Source organism: Lutra lutra, chromosome 4, assembly GCF_902655055.1.
Source record: "Lutra lutra chromosome 4, mLutLut1.2, whole genome shotgun sequence".
In the NCBI taxonomy this organism is placed as follows: Eukaryota; Metazoa; Chordata; class Mammalia; order Carnivora; family Mustelidae; genus Lutra; species Lutra lutra.
In genome coordinates this window covers 11,735,034-11,755,016 of record NC_062281.1, presented here as the reverse complement: position 1 = coordinate 11,755,016, position 19,983 = coordinate 11,735,034, and the positions used below count along the sequence as shown (strand labels likewise).

General features: G+C 39.5%; 1 protein-coding gene across 11 annotated transcripts in view; it reads right to left on the bottom strand.

Moving 5' to 3' along the window:
- The window catches only part of CYRIB (CYFIP related Rac1 interactor B), a 145,425-nt gene that overhangs the window by 33,119 nt on the left and 92,323 nt on the right, over nucleotides 1–19,983 (bottom strand). For 4 of the 11 annotated variants that reach the window (XM_047723732.1, XM_047723741.1, XM_047723736.1 and 1 more), the window contains one exon: nucleotides 195–277. The exons of 5 other annotated variants lie outside the window; for them this stretch is intronic. In XM_047723732.1, the coding sequence (XP_047579688.1) occupies nucleotides 195–267 (73 nt within the window). In that variant the 5' untranslated portion in view covers nucleotides 268–277. Of the gene's footprint in view, nucleotides 1–194; nucleotides 278–8,309; nucleotides 8,349–12,848; nucleotides 12,875–19,983 lie in introns of those variants that run through there. 2 more of the 11 variants (XM_047723737.1, XM_047723738.1) reach the window with 2 other exon arrangements.

Genomic DNA, 19,983 nt, shown 5'->3' with positions numbered 1-19,983 from the left:
TGATTTTAGCAAATGAAAAACTAAAGAATTATACATATGATGGTGATGTTTGCCTACGATTAAGAAAAAAATCATGCAAACTTTGTTTGATCCCCATATTTTATTAACAAATATTCGGGCCAGCCTTCACTGCGGTGTGACCATCTTTCACCTTTACCATTATGCACCAGCTGTGAAGGGCTAAAGAGACTTACTTTCAAAGTCCAAGAAAAAATGTGCTGCATTGTGGTCTATGTCCCTGGTTAGCACCTTAATGAGATTACCCATGCCAGCAAACCTAAAAATAAAAATGGCAACATCATTTAGTTCCAGTAAAAAAATTTTAAGCAGAGGCCTGGGATTTGGCAAAGGCTGGCTTGCTCATAATTACCAACAGGTGCAGGTTTATATACTTCTGGCATTGAAAATTTGGAACAACAAAAGCACATTGGCTCTAAGTTTAGAGCCCTTTCCCTCTTTTCCACACATCAAAAAAGTTACATAAAGCAAGACTGGAAAAAAGATATTTTTACATATAAGTTGCAATATTTACATTTGATTAATAACTATGCTAGTGTTACTCCTTTAAAATGTTTGAGGCATATATTCTCAATTTAACATCAAAATTAGTAGGGATAGTTTCCACCCTATTGGGAATACTAGGAAGACAGTATTTAAACCACATTTAACCATTAAAGACCGAAGGAGTTATCAATTGATGAACCATTTAGAAAGTTTTACCACACATAAACCAGTATTTCTTACATCTTCTATACTCCTAAAATTAATCAGATTTTTCATTATTTAACTCAAAGACTGATAATTCAACAGTATCAACTATATACAAACACACAAAGTATATGACTTGGAAGTTAACACAGCAAACAAGCCAAAGGGAGCCAGCAATCACCACAACTTAGTAAGTTTGCAGAGGAAAAACAGTAAAAATTAAGGCATTAGCATAAATCTTGCCCCCAAATTTGCCATGAGTCAGTGAGAATGAAGGTGGAAGGAGGTGTCAGGAACATCCAGGAAACCAGGCTCAAACTGTGAAGTTGCAGTAACTATAGGGAAGGCAAACTATGATAGCACAGGCACCCCACACCCTCCCTTCTCACAGTTTCAATTGTTTTTTTCTCCAAATACGGAACTGCTAGCAAATATAAATGAAACAAAACATAAAAGTAACAGTATTTTTTATCAGTGAAAGGAGACATCTTATTACTCATCCCCATTATAGACCATCTGAAAAGAGTTAGGACTTCTGGGCATCTATACTGTCCATTCCCCTCCCTTCCTCTACTTACTCCCTGGACAGTGGCATATATATCTGACTCTGAGCTTCCCAAAGAGGAGGTAATATTATATGCGTAAGTTATTTGCTTTATAATAGGTCAAAGTGTGGTGGACTGACACACACACTTATTAGAAAATGTTAATATTTATTCACAAATGATAAACACTGAAAAGTCCTCTCTTCCAGTGGGAGAGGTCAGAATCTATCTTATTTTTGATATTAAAATCCTTCTTACACAGAATTTCACTGGAAAGATTTCATACACTGTTTTACACAGACAGATAAACTGAGAGTAAAAGAAAGGGAAATATTTCATCTTAATTATTTTATCCACTGAAATTCTAGGTTTTTTTATACACAGAAAATATAAGTGTTTTTCCAAAATCATCACATCCAAATAAGAACTCAAATTGGTTACCAAATTTACTCAATTGTTTTTTTCCCTTTGGAACTATTTGGAAATAGAGTACTTCACAGCTTTAATTTATAAGTTTTCACATATATATGGAATATCTGTTTCTAAACATATATAAAATTCCTTCACTAACAAGAACTGAGACTAAATATACAAAGAATTACCTAGTGGTATCAAAATTTCAACTACAGATGGAAAATAAGCACAAGAGACGACTGAAATAATCTTTAAGAGGAAAAAGGCAGCACACCATTTGGTGTTAACAGAATACTTCTATGGAATCAAACCAGAATTCCACCTCTAGCTGACAGGCTGTTGGACCTTGAGGATGCCAGTTAACATTTCTAGGACTCATTTTCTTCATTAGCAAAATATACATACCACAGAAACTATTTTAAAGGGTTATTAGGCGAGTTCAGTGAGATTAAGCACTAACTTAGCACAGGGTCTGGCACACAGAAAGCATGTGATAAATGTTGGATATTGTTAACTATAACCCTAGAATTACAAAATTATTTTTATAAAACAATAATAGCTCTACTTCTTTAATACAAGCCAGTCGTCGACTTATTAATGAATTTCAATGTCATAAATCACAGTAAATGACAAAGCCCATTTATTTTCAAGAATATTGCTGAAATGCTATCCTAAAATTATTCTTACAAGATCATCATCAGGTATAGGAGCAAGGGAGAGTAGGTTTCCTTACCTTTTTACTTGTATGCACACAGTTGATCCTCAAGGAAAATACTCAAAATTGGCCAAGTCTGTCTGCTCCATTTCCCTATACACACCTCTGTGAACGTCTTCTACTATGTGGTCCTTCTTTCAAGGCACCCTAGCCCGATGTGACCTTAATCCCCTCAACAAGTACTCAAAAATTTAGAATTTCTTACCTCTTCATCGCAAACCCAGACACTTAGTTAGAAAATGGCCCAGCTTATCTAGTACAGGTTTCTCAACCGCAGTACTATTAACACCTGGGGCTGGACAATTCTTTTGTGGAGAGAGGACTGTCTCACAGAGTAGGACCTTTAGCAACATCCTGGGCCTATATGTATGGAGGCTACATGTGTAATACAGCACACTAGTTGTGACAACCAAAAATGACTCAAGATACTATCGCATGTTCCCAGGAAGAATCATCCCTGGTTGAGAAACACTGAATGTAGTATGCATGCATACAACGCAGAAAGTTTCTTTACCAAAGAGCACTCAAGAAAGATCTACATAGGGATGCCTGGGTGGCTCAGCAGGTTAAGCCTCTGCCTTTGGCTCAGGTCATGATCTCAGGGTCCTGGGATCGAGCCCTTTATCCGCTCCCTGCTCGGCAGAGAGCCTGCTTCCTCCTCTCTCTCTAACCTGCCTCTCTGCCTGCTTGTGATCTCTGTCAAATAAATAAATAAAATCTTAAAAAAAAAGAAAGAAAGAAAGAAAGATCTATGTAGGCAAACCAAACCACATGTGCCTCTTTGAACAAAAACTCATGGAATTCAGGGTGTTAGGGTAGCTCAGTTGGAGGAGCAGGAGACTCTTGACCTGAGGGTTTTGAGTTCAAGCCCCACGATGGGTGTAGAGATTACTTAAATAAATAACTCAGGGAATTTTTCAAAGACCTGAAAACCGTTCATTATAATATCATCAGTTATTGTATCTTTTTAATAAGAATAAAGGAATATATCAAAACCATATCCCTGTCTTGCACGGTTTAACTCTTTAGCCAAAACCACAATAAACAAAACCTCTCCATCCCCTGATTTCAACAAATACAATATAGTAGCTGTCAGGTCTGGCAGGTACCAGACTGCCTGGTACCCCAAACCCCAGCTCTGCTACTTACTTCTAAGCCCTGCAACTATAGTCAGGTTTCTTAATTTTCCCATGCCTCATCTGTAAATCATTAATAATGTTAGTATCCACTGCATAGGGCTCATAAAATCATTAGAAGGGTTAACAGAAGCAAAACACTTCGTAACCATGCTTGGCACCTATTCACTGCGATTGCTACGGCCATGTTGGAGGATCTGTTCCAGTAGCGCGCCCCAAGGAACGTGAGGCTTCAGAGTGTGTGGCAGCCATATTTCCTGCCACAGAGAAAGCCAGTCTATCACAAAGGATAAAGCCAGAATGTACTAGAGAAAGTGTCCTGAAGTCACTAATTTCTAATTCCATTTGTTCCTCAGTTCTAGGCTGCCATTTCCCTTGGTTCAGTTGCTGGATTTTCCTCTGGCTTTAAGATATCCTAGTTTATTTCAACCAATTTCCTTTTTATCTGTTTAGCTGAGGTGGGTTTCTGTCATTGACATCAAAAACATTCTGACTAGTAAGATTTCTAAGTTTTAGATTAATAAATGTGATACAAAAGACACTAAGAGATTAAAAAAAAGAGTGTTAAGATTATATAAAACTAGAGCCAAATGCTTTTTATTATTTGAGAGGCACTAGTAAGTAATAAATAGTATAATTTAGAATAATAAACTGTTTTACAATCTGAAAAACTAAATATTATAAATGGATTAAACTAAATATTATAAATATCTACTAAATAAGCTAAGAAGAAATGTTACACACAGAAACCAGATATAGGTCACTTCAAGTGTTCACAGTATTTCTGGTAAAATTTTGTGATTGTGAGCACTTATGTTATATGTTTGTTTCCAAGTTGGTGAGTTATCTGCAAAGGAACTTGCTCTTCCTGGCCTGGAGTCTGTAAAATTTTTTTTTTTTTTTAAAGATTTTATTTATTTATTTGACAGACAGAGATCACAAGTAGGCAGGGAGGCAGGCAGAGAGAGAGGAAGGGAAGCAGGCTCCCCGCTGAGCAGAGAGCCCTACGCGGGGCTCAATCCCAGGACCCTTGGATCACGACCTGAGCCAAAGGCAGAGGCTTTAACTCACTGAGCCACCCAGGCACCCCAAGTGGAATGTATTTTTGAGCACACAAAAGGCACTTAATAAATACACTGGACCATTTTCCCACAAAACATTTGAAAAGAAGCTTCTTTAATTAGAATAATAGAAGCCAACAGAAACAGAACTATACGTTACAGTTAGTATACTATTTCCTCCCTTTTTAGAAAATTCCTAGGAGATGCTGTTATTTCATTTACCCTTTTGAGCTCAGGGGCTTTATAAAGCTGTCTCCTCTGCCTAGAATGCTAGTCCCCAAAATTCTCCCATGGCTGGCCTTTTTTTCATCCTTCAGGCCCCACCAATGCCTCCTGTTCAGACGCAATCTGTCTGCCAACCTTATCCACAGCAGATGCCTCCACCTTAGTACCTTCGATCACATCACCCAACTTCCTCCTTCAGCATATTTAACATAATCTGAATTACTTTATTTGTTCAGTTTGTTTCACATTCAGTTTATAAACTTACTATTTCTGGGTGGGGGATGAGAAAAAAGAAAAACTCAAACACACCGATTAGCTTCCTTATAAATGAGGGTTTCTTAAACTTGGCATTATTAACATTTGAACCATATAATCATTTGTTGTGGGAGCTGTCCTGGGCACTGTAGGATGTTGAGCAGTATTCATTCCAGGCCTCTACCCACTAGATACCTGGTATCACCCCAGCACCCAGCTGTGACAACCAACAACACCCCCAGATGTTGTCAACTACCTCCTGGGGGGCAAAACTGCCCCAGTTAAGAACCACTACTTTAAATGTATAGCCACTAACATGAAATGCATCCTCAGCTCTGCCCCACAATCCTATCAATCAATCTACTCTCCCACTTCACCAGGTGACCATTCCACAAGGCTTATTTATTTTAAATCTCCTCACACCTCTAACAACCTATCTTCCATCCTCAAGTGCACGAAATGACTTCACTACGTTGTCAAAAGAGAGAAAGAAAGAATGAATCATGTACTGTTCTTTCCACCCCTTCTTCACCAGTAACCATTCAGTGTGCCTCTCTGCACCTATTCCCGAGAGACCTGGTTCTCCTACCCAAGGCTTCAGGTCTCCTGTACACCATCTTGCCTATCCTTTTTTTTTTTTTTTAAAGATTTTATTTATCTATTTGACAGAGAGACACAGTGAGAGAGGGAACACAAGCAAGGGAAAGTGGGAAAGGGAGAAGCAGGCTTCCCACTGAGCAGGGAGCCCGACGTGGGGCTTGATCCCAGGACCCTGGGATCATGACCCGAGCCAAAGGCAGACACTTAGTGACTGAGCCACCCAGGCACCCCTTGCCTATCCTCTTTACAGCAAGATCTGTTCATACAAGTTGCCTATAGTTATTTCACTTTTTACCTCCCATTCTTTCAATGTTCCAATATGTTCCAATCTGGCTTTTAGTCCCACCAATATGATGAAGCTAGTCCCTGTCAAGATCCCCAAAGCTTGCATCTGGCTAACTCCAAAGGGCAATTTTCATACTTCAACTTAGATCTCCTAACAGCCTTCGATCTAATTTATCACTCACTCCTTCCTGAAATATGTTCTTCATGTGACATTTAGGACAATCCATTCTTCTGAGTTTCTGTGTTACTTTATGGCTTTTCTTTTTCCATACCTTTCCCTTTGGCATCCATAGTTACTTCTTCCATCCTAAACAAAACAAAAACTTTCCTTGATTGCATTTCCCCTTCCAGTTCCCACCCTATTCCCTGCTTCTCTTGGCACCAAAATTCCTTACAAAGAGTTGCTTACACATTGTCTTTTAGTCCTCTCCAACCAGGCTTTTGTCCAACCCTACACCACCAAAATTGTTCTGGCAGGATCATCAAATAACCTCCATGTTGCTAACTCCAACGGTTAATTCTCAAGTCCTCACCTTACTTCCCCTTCCAGGAGCATCTGACATAACTGACATTTTCTCCTCCTCAATACACTTTTCTCATCAGCTTAAAGGAGAGCCCATCTCACCTCCTTCACTGCTGTATCAGCCTTGTTCTTGCCACCATCATTTCTTGCTGGGATTACTTCGAAAGCCTCCTAACTGCTTCTACTTCTGCTTCCTGTTAATGTCTTTTTATTTAAGAATCAAAGCAATCTCTTAAAAATATAAATCAACCACATCCTTTCTCTGCTGAAAAACATGCAATGGCTTACACATGCACTCAGAATAAAATCAAACTTCTTACCAGGTCCTACAAAAGCCTACATGTTCTGTCCCTGACTCACTTTGGCCTCATCTCCCACCACTCTCCACAGCAGCCTGTTGCAGTTTCTCTAACAAAGCAAGGTTTCTCTCTCCTTGGAGCCTCTGGACCTGCTTTTTCCCTAGCCTGGAATGCTGTGTCACAGACCTTCAAATGACAAGCTACCATGCTTCACAGGTCACAGCTTCAATCAGACCACCTCACAGAGGGCTTCCTTGACTAATTCACCTGTAAAATCTCTCTTTCCTATTCCCAAACTGATGGTTATCACCATCTAACACAGACATATACCTTTATCTATTTGTGTCTGCTGGCAGACACAACTTTTAAGAAGGTAAGGGCTCTATTTTGTACAGCACTCTATCCCAAGCACCTGAAACAATGCTTGGGGATGTACTAGGTAGTCATAAATATTTTCTCAATAATCAAATGACTGAAAATACAGAAAACAAAAATTTGTAAAGTTTTAGAAGTGTTCCAAGAAAGGAGGAGGAAAAACCAAGATAAATACTGACAAGTGAAAACTGAATTTAAAAAAAAAAAGGGGCCTGAGAATTTAGAAAGCATGCATGTTTTCCCAGTCAGATTAATGAAGATTCTCTCTCTCTCTCTCTCAGTAAAAGCCACAGTCTTATGAGCAACAGGTAAGAATTTCTGAAATACTAAAAAAATTAGAGAAACAGTGACAGATAATATGAATATCAAGAAAGTTTACAGTATGCCCACCTAACTAAGCAAGAACATAATATCCTTCTACAGCCACCAGTATGGCTCCAAGTAAGAATGGAGCCTACATCATAATTCTGATCTTCATAAAACTGAACAGCATTCATAACATTAAAAAAGAAAGCTTGGAAATGTGGGTTTAAGTTTTATTTAGTTTCCTTTAGACTGTAAGTCTTCCCCCAAAAGCCCTATTTGGGAATTCTTCAAATCTGAGAAAGAACTAAAAACAGAGTGTTGATTCTGTGCTATCAAAATTTCATAAGGAGAACAAACTCCAGTACCAAGCCAACATCCATTATCATCTTCAATGTGGATAAATGAATAAAGAACTCAAGGAAATATGATGAAGTGTTAGAGAAAAGGAGATACTGAAAAACATACTTTGTTCTCTTTTAAAAAAACCTCACAACAACAGATTTTATAGGAATGCTTTAATACAAAACCATACCTTCTAATTTATAGTGACTAAAAAAGTTTGAGTGCAAAAATACTTATCGAAGTGACCACTAAAATCCGCCAACCATTTTTAGCATTGAAGACAAAGAACTTCTTGTATCTATCCAGCTCGGAATTCTAGGCAAAAAGGTCTTCCAGAGAACATATTGCCATAAATTGTTGCTGAATCATATTTTGTTGTGCATAAAAACATCACTTAATATTAAATATGGTATTTCTCTGTACTGTCGGACATTTAGACCTGTAAAAGCAACAGGAAGCCTTTAAAATGGACAAGATGGTGGGTTAAAGGAGAATTCAACCACACTTCTGCTTTACTTACCAAGAGATTTCTGATTCTCATATAACATGTATCATGAATCTGAAGAAATATTAACAGAATGGAAAATCACTAATGAAAAATATGATTCAATTTTCACTGACAATGAAACACACATGATGAAGGCCAAGGGTAGCTGAGGAATCACAAGCTTAAGCTTTGTTCACATTCTTCAGCTGTGTGTTCAGAAACTAATTATGACACAATGTAATATAGCAAAATATATTTTGCATTAGCAAAGATATAGTGAATCAATTTCATAACTCTCCAAAAACAAACCACCAGATATACAAGAGATTCTGGAGTTGCTCAATCAAGCAGCTAAGTACTTGTTAAAAAATCTACTTTAATATTAAAAAAAATTAATATTGCACTCTGAATAATAATGCCAACAAAAACAAAATTACTAATAAGCAATGGTTCTTTCAGAGAAAGTACTTCACCTATGGGAACCTGTTGAAAAATTAAATTAGCAGGCTCTTAGAGAATAATTACAAAAATACTATAGGACATATGCTAGAATGATCCTTCTAATCAATCCACAATATGTTGTAATTAGGTGAATGCAAAGTCGAAAGGGAGGTAGAAATTCAGTTTTGCTATCCTGTAAGCCAGTTATAAAACTCTTAATGCCATATTTCTAGGTAAAAGCTTCATTAAAGATAAACATTTCTCAAGTGATTCCATGAAGCAGCAAATACAAGCTAAAATAGAAGGAACTTCAAAAAAATTTCAAATGGTATCAACAATATCACTTAGCACATCTGCTTCTAAAAACATTCAGGCACCATCCCCTTCAAACATGGCACAAAGTCTTGTTTACAGAACTACTTTTATAAAAGTACATCATCACTATTTGAAAGCCAATGTTGATTTAATATTGCAAATGAACATCAGAGTAGCCCATCAGAGTAGTCACTGAGCAGCTGACAATAGTATAAGAACAAATATTTTCAATAGGTCAAATTTTTCAAATCTGTTCAAATTAGTAACATCGTAATAATTACATTTCAATTTATTTTCTGATAAATATATTCCAGAAGCACATTCTAGGATGATTTTTGGCTTTGTTCTTAGCTGAATACTGACTTTATTGGCCAACTATGTATTTGATGCATCTCTGATACAAGCACACAAAGTAAATCTTCAAAGAGCTACAGAGTAAATAGCCAATAAATACCTACTGAATTCATTTACAAACTGTAAACAGGTGCGATCCAGTGGCATTTCTCTTATTTGAAGAATCATTCAGGTACACAGTAATTTAAAGGAGAGGTATGATCACAATTCCTTCTTAGCTTCTAACAGGGCTACACTTACTTTAGGAACATAGTGGTTGATTGTACGGAACATATTAACTTTGTGCACAAAGTGGGAAACCTTCAATAGTTAGTTGAGTGCCACTGCAACGGAGAGAAATAACTGGCTCGGGCCAGTCTCCCAATAAAGTATCTATAATAATTATCCTGACATTACACTATCTGCTCCACTGATTGCACTACAAATGCACATCACACCCTAACCTGCCAGTACCTTCATCTTCAATTCTTTCTTCCCAAGAAAGGGAGCTGCTAAACAGAATCTTTCTTCTAACACAATGACAATGACTGGGCAACAAACATTTTTTCAATAAATGCAATAACAAGATATCCCTTTTCCTCTTGCCCCTCCTGTTTTCTGATCTTTACAAGGTGAACATGTTTAAGCAGAATCTAAGCTCCCAGGACTTCAACTCTCTCTCCACTCCTGGTTCCACAACATTTGGTAAAATAAGCAGACTGAGCATCGCCCCTGGGATTCTAAGACCATCTGAGTATGCACTATCCAAGTGTTAGATAGAATTCTAAAAGGAAGCATGAAAACGGTGGCGCTGTACTCAAAACAAAAAAGATAAATGGTTACTGTGTGGTCAAAAAGGTAGACTGTGACAGTTATTTGCCTACTAAAGCTCACCACCAAGCCCACTGTTCTATAATCTCCTTTAATGTTGGGACAAAGAAGCTGAAAAGGGTATCTCCTAGACTACTTTGTCAGATGGCTTCTCACTGGGCCCCACCAACTACAAGGAAACTGGAAGGTGGGAAGAAAGAAGGTCCCTCTGTGGGGGCGTCTAGCTGACTGAGTTGGAAGAGCATGAGACTCTTGATCTCAGGGTCATGAGTTCAAGCTCCATGTTTAGTGTAGAGATTACTTAAATAAATAAAACTTGGGGGGAAAAAAAAAGATCCTTTCAAGTCCTGTCAGCATTTCCTGTCATCAAAAGCTAGCTATTTGGGGGCACCTGGGGTCGCTCAGTTGATTGGGCGTCAGACTCTTAATTTCGGCTCAGGTCATGATCTCGGGGTCGTGGGACTGGGCCCTGCATCAGGTTCTGCGTTCAGCAAGGAAGTTTGCTTGTTTCCCTCCCTCCCTCTGCTCCTCCCCCCATTCACACATGCTCTATGTCTAGGGGAAAAAAGATTTTATTTATTTTAGAGAGAGAGAGAAAGAGCACAAGCAGGGGGAGGGGCAGAGGGAGAGGAAGAAGCAGGCTCCCCGCTGAGCATGGATCCTGGGATCATGACCTGAGCTGAAGGCAGATGCTTAAACAACTGAGCCACTCAGGTGCCCCTAAAATCTTAAAAAATAAACAAACAAACAAAAGTTCACTACGGCTCTAGGCTCCAGCTCCCAGGGAATGCCTACCAGCTCTGCAGTCCCTGGCCCCTCCAGAGGTCTGAGCTTCCAGTCGTACAGAGGTCCTCCTTCAAGCTCCTAAATTCCGTCAAACCTACCTTTTCCCTTCTTTCCCCCCAGCTCAAGAAGTGAAAGTTGCTTTCTGTAGTTATCACTAATATCTTAGTTACCTCATGAGACAGAATAGCACATGTATATGGTCTTTATCCCACCTGCCCTCCCCGTGCCTAACTCGGGATCCTAAACCCCTTAGAATTTCCTGGGTGACAGGGGTATCTTTTAAGGAGTCCCCTGTAGCTTCAAGATGAGGGCTGGTCGCCACAAAGACCAAGGCACACAGACTGCAGCCCTACCACATGACCTCTGGCAAGGGGAGAGGGACTAGAGATTGATCACCAATGGCCAATGATTTATAATCAGTCATGCCTATATAATGGGACCTCCATAAAAACCCCTAAATGGGGGCACCTGGGTGGCTCAGTGGTTAAACCTCTGCCTTCAGCTCAGGTCATGATCTCAGGGTCCTGGGATCGAGTCCCACATCGGGCTCTCTGCTCTGCAGGGAGCCTGCTTCCTCCTCTCTCTCTCTCTCTGCTTGCCTGTCTGCCCACTTGTGATCTCTGTCAGATAAATAAAATCTTTAAAAAAAAACCAAAAAACCCTAAATGATGGAGCCTGAGGAAATTCCAGATTGGTAAATACATCCACATGCTAGGAAGGGAACACACCCCAACCCCACGGAGACAGAAGCGTCCACACTCAGGACATTTCTGGACCTCACCTTACGTACCTCTTCATATGGCTGCTCATTTGTACCCTTTATAAAATTCCTTTATAATAAACTGGTACTAGTGTAAAGTGTTTCTCTGAGTTCTGTGACCCATTATAGCAGATTTTCAAACCTGAGGAAGGAGTCACGGGAAGCACACCCCCCCCCCCGGCCCCTTTTCACACCTGGACGGTCAGAAGTACAGGAGGCCTGGACTTGTGAATGGCATCTGGAATGGACTGGAGCATTGTGGGACTAAGCCCTTAACCTGTGAGGTCTGCGCACGAACTCTGCATAGTTAGGAGTCAGCATCAGTACTAAAATGAATTGTAGGACTGGTGTCTGGAGAGTTGGGAGAATTGACTGGTGTGGGAAAAAAAGCCCCACACATTTGGTATCAGCAGAGGTGTTGCAAAACACTTCAGAATTAATATCAGCAGTGCTGTGAGTAAAAACTTGCAAACCTCTTTTTGCTCAAGCTTCCAACATTTGTATAAATAAATCCACATGTTAAATCCCTTTTGAAATATACCTAGCAAGGTTTCTGCTATCTTGGTTGAAATCTGACTGATAGAAAGTTTTAGAGAGTAGCTTACTCCTTAACCGTACCCACAATATCTAATCTATCATCATCAGATACTAGTGTAGCTATGAATAAAGAGATCCTTTGATTCTCCTTCCTTTGTAAAATGTAGAGGAGAAGATGCAGAATTCAGGTATTACTGGGTGCCCAGCCATACTACCACCACAGAACTACTAAAATTTCACCATAAATCCCTAGCAGGTGTCAAGAGCAATATAATTAGCCTAGTAATAACACGGAGATGAGTTATCAGTCTTGAAGAAAGTGACAAAAACGAACAACAGAATGGCAACTAGGAGACCTAATTTCTAGTCTTTACTCTCCCACAAAATATGTGATTTGACCCAAGTCAAGTACTTGGTTAGACTGAATCTCTCACATTGCTTCTGGCTATGACTCTACACATTACACTGCATCTCTCCTAATGCTGACATCTAGTGGATACACTTAGATTTAGTATGTTAAAATGAAAAACCTTGGGACGGCTGAGTGGCTCAGTCGATCAAGCTGGTACCTTCAGCTCAGGTCATGATCCCAGAGTCCTGGGATAGAGTCCCACATCGGGCTCCCTGCTCAATGGGAATCCTGCTTCTCCCTCTGCCTACTGCTCCCTCTGCTTGTGCTCGCTCTCTCTCTCTCTCTGTCAAATGAATAAATAAATAACATTACTTACACTATTTTTTTAAAGATTTTATTTATTTATTTGAGAGACAGAGATCACAAGCAGGCAGAGAGGCAGGCAGAGAGAGATGGGGGAAGCAGGCTCCCTGCTGAGCAGAGAGCCCGATGCAGGGCTTGATCCCAGGACTCTAGGATCATGACCTGAGCTGAAGGCAGAGGCTTTAATCCACTGAGCCACCCAGGCACCCCTATACAATTTTAAGTAAAAGACTCACTAGGATGCTTGGCCATGTGCGATAAATACAATAAATTAGGAGATCAATACTATTCCTTAAATGGAAGTGAACCATAATAAATTAGTATCACTTCAGACTGTCATGGCATCTTTGAGTTTGATTCAGAGATTACTAGTAACAGTACCCTTCCACGCCTCTAGCTGTTAAAAATGAAACCACCACTGCAAATTAATGCCTGAGTTGCAAATTTAAAATAAGAAAGCAAAGACGTGCTTCCTGCTACAATGCCTTATATCAGGTACAAACACAGGTTATTAGAAGGGCTAATATAAAGTTCCAAGGCAAGTAAGTAATTTAAGAATGTACAGAAAGGTGATGGGAATATGAAAAAAGCCAAAAATGCCAAACCCCCAAATTACCTATTTTACAAGGATTAAAAAGATTTCTCTTGAAAATATATGATCATTAAACAAGAAATAGAAATAGTACTGTGAACTCACTTTTTAAAATGTACCCCTATTTTACGGGCACCTGAGTGGCTGAGTTGGTTGGGTGGCTGCCTTTGGCTTGGGGAGTTCTGGAATTGGGCCAGCATCGGGCTCCCTGCTCAGTGGAGAGTCTCTTTCCCACTGTGCCCCTCCCCCAGCCCCTCTTGCTCGCTCCCTCGCTTTCTCGCAAATAAATAAATAAAATCTTTTTTAAAAAAAGACTGGGCACCTGGGTGGCTCAGTCCTTAAGCAGCTGCCTTTGGCTCAGGTCATGATCCCAGGGACCTGGGATCAAGCCCCACGTCGGGCTCCCTGCTCAGCAGGAAGCCTGTTTCTCCCTCTCCTATTTCCCCTGCTTATGTTCTCTCCATCTCTCTCTAATAAATAAATAAAATCTTTAAAAAAAAAAAAAGGGCTACTATTTTGAAACCCATAAAAAATTATATCCATACATGTATGGTAAAATATATAAAAATGCAAGAGAATAATAAACACAAAGTTTGAGATACTTTTTATCTCTGGAGAGAGACAGGGCCATAGGACCAGGCAACTTCAAAGGTCTGGGTAACGTTCCAGTTCCTCAGTTACCGCTGGATCCAGGGAGTCTTTTAGGCTTTCATGCTTACAAATAAAGGTATTCTTTTGTATCAATAATTTTTAAAAAAATTAAATGTAGAGGGGCACACCTGGGTGGCTCAGTCAGTTAAGTGTGTGACTCGTGATTTCTGCTCAGATCATGATCTCAGGGCTTCCTGAGATGGAGCCCCGTAATATGGAGCCCTGATTCTGGCTCTGCACTCAGCAGGGAGTCTGCCTGAGATTATCTTTCTCTCTCCCTCTGTCCTGTCCTCCACTTCCAATCTTAAAATTTAAATGTAAAGTCACTGATACTCAAAGAACACATACAACTCATTCAAAGATGCCCAACAAAAATGACTGGATTGGAATTCAGGTGTCTGAACACTTTGTGATACCCATGCAACAATGCATGGATGAGCCATTAAATAAAACCCCTTGAGTTATGTAAAACCTTGAGTACTTCTACAGCTAACTGGTGTAGCTGTAGGTACACCAGGTACAGTGCCTGGTGATAGCTGCTGTTTTAAATCAAACCACCTTTCCTTAGCTTCTGTCTGCCGAATACTACGACAGACTGAGTATCTGGCACAGAGGAATTCACAGACGAGTGGAAGAGACCAGCCAAGATGGCGCAGCATGCTCCACGCAGAAGCACGCAAACAACGCAATGAACATACAGAAAAAGGAACACCTAACCAAAGGCTTCCTAGAGGAGCTGATTCTTAAGTCCTTCTTGCCTTCTATTTCTTAAAATTAGAAAATAACTTAAACATAAATATATACATATATGTGTGTGTATATATACACACACACACACACACACTCACATACTCTACCACCAGATTAAAGCAATGACATTTTGCCGTATGTGCTTCAGAGGCCTCCCTATGTTTCTGAGCAGTTAACCTTCCAATCTTCCCCAACCAACTTTCCCCTCCTCCATCCCCTAAAACTAATCCTAAAAGTATGCTTCCTTTCCAAACATATTTTACAATTTTTACTATGGAGGTCTGTATTCATAACACAGCTTTTCAAATATGCATGATTTATTGTCCATATTCTTTTAGAATTCACTTTTCTCAGTCATTGGTGTTTTGAGAATTATCCATGTTCACTTAGTATACAGTATTTCGTGGTTCAAAGAAACCAGTTTATTTACTTATTCACCTATTGAGGGACAATGCCTTTTCAATTTTTCTCTATTAACAAAGTATGCCTTACACATATCCTTTCATATTACATATACTTGTGCCCATGTACAAGAGTTTCCACTGGATGGCCATATAGAAATTAAAGGGCAACTATAATTTTACTACATTGTGCCAAACTGCTCTCCACAGTACTTTTTTTTTTTTTAAGATTTTATTTATTTATTTGACAGAGAGAGAGAGATCACAAGTAGGCAGAGAGACAGAGAGAGGAGGAAGCAGGCTCCCTGCTGAGCAGAGAGCCCGATGCGGGGCTCCATCCCAGGAACCTGGGATAATGACCTGAGCTTAAGGCAGAGGCTTTAACTCACTGAGCCACCCAGGCACCCCATCTCCACAGTACTTCTATCAATTCACTGTTCCACTAGCAAAAGATTATCTCTCCCCCATCCTCCAAAACCTCAAGCTTCAATGTTTAGATTGTGAAATATCTCAATGATGCTTTAACTTACATTTTCTTGATTACCAGTAAAAATGTGCCTCTCCATGTTTATAGGTCATCTGTAAAATGTATATTCATGTCCTTTGTAACTTGTGTTATTTATTTTTCTACAATCTTTCCAACACCTACATTTCTATACACTGTAGTCCACACTGTGGGGGCCCAGAATCTGTACATGACATTCTTTCCAGCTGTTAGGTTATGCCAATAAGAGGCACTGGGAAAATGAGAAGGCAGGAGAGAGAGAGAAGCTTTCTGTCTCTAGCCAGGACACACCAGCAACTGCTCTAAGAGCAATCAGAAAAGGGGAGGCCAGTATGTGCTGCCCCAGTTAGAGGCAGAACCAAGTGCAGCCCGTGGGTTTCAGTCTAATGGTGGGAGCAGCTTATCTCTGGTAGCAGAGCCATCATCCCATCTTTTTTTTTTTTTTTTTTTTTTGCCACTCTATGTCTCTTCTTCTCCTTTGCTCTTCTAGTCTAATACCTTCATAACCAATCCTCTATATTAAATTCCCTGTTTGAAATACCCAGGGTGGTATGTTTTCGTAATTCAATTCCAGCTGATATGCCACTCTCCCGTCCCCACAGTTGGACTTTAGGAATTCTAGATAGGACTTTTGGGTACCAATGTTTTGATGCTTATACACATGGCGAATATTTTCTCCTAGTTTGTAATACTGTAGTATCCTAGTCTTAACTTTGTCTATGGTGCCATCTGTCACATGTAAAATCCACTTTTCTTTGTGGTCTATGCTTACCATTTAAGTAATGATTGATCTGCAAAAGTGCCTTAACCAATCTGGTCTTTTGTTCACCTACAAAACTGTCAAGTTCTACAAATATCTTATTGGGATTTTGACTTGATTTTACATTAAATACACACACACCACACACACACACACACACACACACACACACCCCACTCTGAGGCAGAACTCTCATCTTTATCATATCAACCATTTTTTCATTTAATCTATGAATATGAGATTATAAGAATATAAGATTACATGACTACATTTATTACTGCTAAACCATCCTTGCATTCCTGGTATTAACTCTATACAATCACTTAAAAATTTGTATTTCTAGATTTGGCCAAAGATTCCACTTTAGATTATTGTGTAAGTAAGACAACCTACTAATTTTTTTCTCTGTTCTTGTCTGGTTTTGCTACCAAGCCTATTTTATATATCAGCTCTTTCTATTCTACATAAAAGTATAAGAGATAGAACATGAATGTCTGTGTCCCTCATAATTCACCTATGAAATCCTAAAACCCAACATGATTAAACCCTTTGAAAGGTGATTGGGTCATCAGTGTGGAGACCTCATGAATGGAATTAATGCCCTGACAGAAATGACCCCTGAAAACTCCATTGCTCTTTCGACCATATGAGGACACAACAAGAGGACAGCTGTGTTATGAACTGGGAAGTGTAGGGGCGCCTGGGTGGCTCAGTGGGTTAAAGCCTCTGCCTTCAGCTCAGGTCATGCTCCCAGGGTCCTGGGATCGAGCCCCACATTGGGCTCTCTGCTCAGTGGGGAGCCTGCTTCCTCCTCTCTCTGACTGTCTTTCTGCCTGCTTGTAATCTCTGTCTGTCAAATAAATAAATAAAATCTTAAAAAAAAAAAAAAAAATGAACTGGGAAGTGGGCCTCACCTGAACCCAACTGTTCTGGCACCTTGATCTTGGGACTTCCAGCCTCCAGAAGTATGAGAAATAAATTTCTGCTATTTATAAGCCACCTAGTTTACTACATTTTGTTACAGCAGCCCAGACTAAACACAACATGTGCTAAAATGGAAGACTCAAACTTGACTGTCTAGCCAAGTATGTACCTGTTCTACAACATCCATGCCAAGCAGCCAACTAGCCCCTGCTTAAGTATTTCATTCTGCATGACTATATCCAGGGGTAACTCATTCTATTCTCAAATGACTTCAGAGGTGCCTGGGTGGCTCGTTGGTTGAGTGTCTGCCCTTGGCCTGGGTCATGATCTTGGGGTCCTGGGATCAAGCATGTCAGGCTCCCTGATCACTGGGGAGTCTGCTTCTCCTTCTCCCTCTGTCCCCACCCCCTGCTCATGCCCTCTCTCTCCAAGAAATAAATAAAATCTTAAAAAAAAATTAGACTTCAGTCAATTTTTAGAAACTTTTTTAGGAACTTTAGTGGATGATTAAATGATGCACAATTAATCCAACATGAATCCTGCGAAGAATCACACAAAGTTTATATTAAGCTAATATTTGCCCATTTGCTAATTTCTCCTCACTGGCCTCAGTTCTCACTGGGTTCTGAGAATTAAATAGTCCCTATGGCACTTGACAATCCATTAAGTACCAGATATATCTTAAAATATATTAAACTGGGGCGCCTGGGTGGCTCAGTGGGTTAAGCCGCTGCCTTCGGCTCAGGTCATGATCCCAGGTCCTGGGTTCGAGCCCCACATCGGGCTTTCTGCTCAGCAGGGAGCCTGCTTCCTCCTCTCTCTCTGCCTGCCTCTCTGCCTACTTGTGATTTCTCTCTGTCAAATAAATAAAATCTTAAAAAAATATATATATATATTAAACTGAGGTCAAAAGAAAGTTACCCATTAGACTATAAACATATACTCACATATGCAAAAAATTCCAAACAAGCTATCTCCTTTCTAGTAATTATGATGATTTAGTTCCCAAAGAGAACGAAGTTTAGAAAGGGTTATTTGGGAATATTTATCATAAGGACCTTCTTTAACATTACAGACTGAAGGAACTAAGGGCATCAAAACCATCAAAACCATCTTGCCCTGAGTGTGACTATAACTTCATTTTCATGTCCCAAGCACCTTGCAGAGGCCCTTGAACGCTGTGAGGACTAAATGAAAGTAAAAACAAATGACTGAGATCTTTCTGTGTGCCACACACGATGCCAAGTAATATATACACAGTATTATCTTATAAAGCTCTCCACCGTTTTGGAGGTTGTCTAACACTACAATCCCCATTTTACTTCTGAGCAACCTGAGGGTCAGAAGGATTAAATAACTTTCTCAAAGTCAACAAATTAGTAAACAATGAGGCCAGAATTCTCACTCACACAAACCTGGCTCCTAACAGTTCTCTTAACCATTCTGCCATCTTCTTCTTAGTCATAAATGAAAATACACATAATTCAGCCAAAAAGAGTAAAGAAAATAAAAACTTTGAAGTCTTCTTGAAAGAAATTAATACCAGCATGAAAATTTCTAAATTAGGAATAAAATTCTCAGAGAAAAAAATTTTTAAGGAACAAAACAAAACACTGACTAGAAAAGATGACAGATGGTAACTACGAAATGTCCTTAAATATTTCTCTACCATTTGTCAGGTCTCTCCGTTTGGACCCAGCATATTAAAGGAATTCAGTACAGTGACATTACAGTTCCTGAACTTTAATTAAAACCATTCTCTTAAATATAACTCCTCCAGACTCATCATAATCAAACAGAATACAAAAACACAATATAAATTTCCTCTTCTCGGTAATCACATAATCTTAAAAATGTGTACTTGAATAATCTTCCTACATTTAAAAATCAGTACCGCTTGTAAGGCTGAAAATACTCCAGCAGACCAAAATGCAGAGTATATACATCATAAAAACATTCTGAACAAAGTATACTATCTAATAATTATAGCTTTTAAAGTTTTGTATAGCTTTTACCGGGGCAATATTTATACAAACAAAAAGTGCAAACTACTTAACAACTTTGAGTATTTTTACCATCTTTCAAATGTTGCTTGCTGGTAGGGAGAAAGAGAAAGGAAGTGAAGGGTCCCAGAAAAGGCAGAAAATCAGCCCAGAATACAGGGTTCATGAGAGGACCTGAAATCATGTAGCTCAGTTCTCTAACTTTATAGGAAGAAGCTGAGGACTAGAGAAAATTGGGGACTCGGCAAAAGAAGCAAATTAGTTTTTAGAAGTGGGGCTTACCCTAATGATCCTGACGGTGAAGCCTTTGAGAACATTTTTAAAATACGGCATAAGGGCAGATCACACTAACAGAACAAATCAAGTGCACCACAACCAAAAAATACTGCAAAGTCAGATGCCC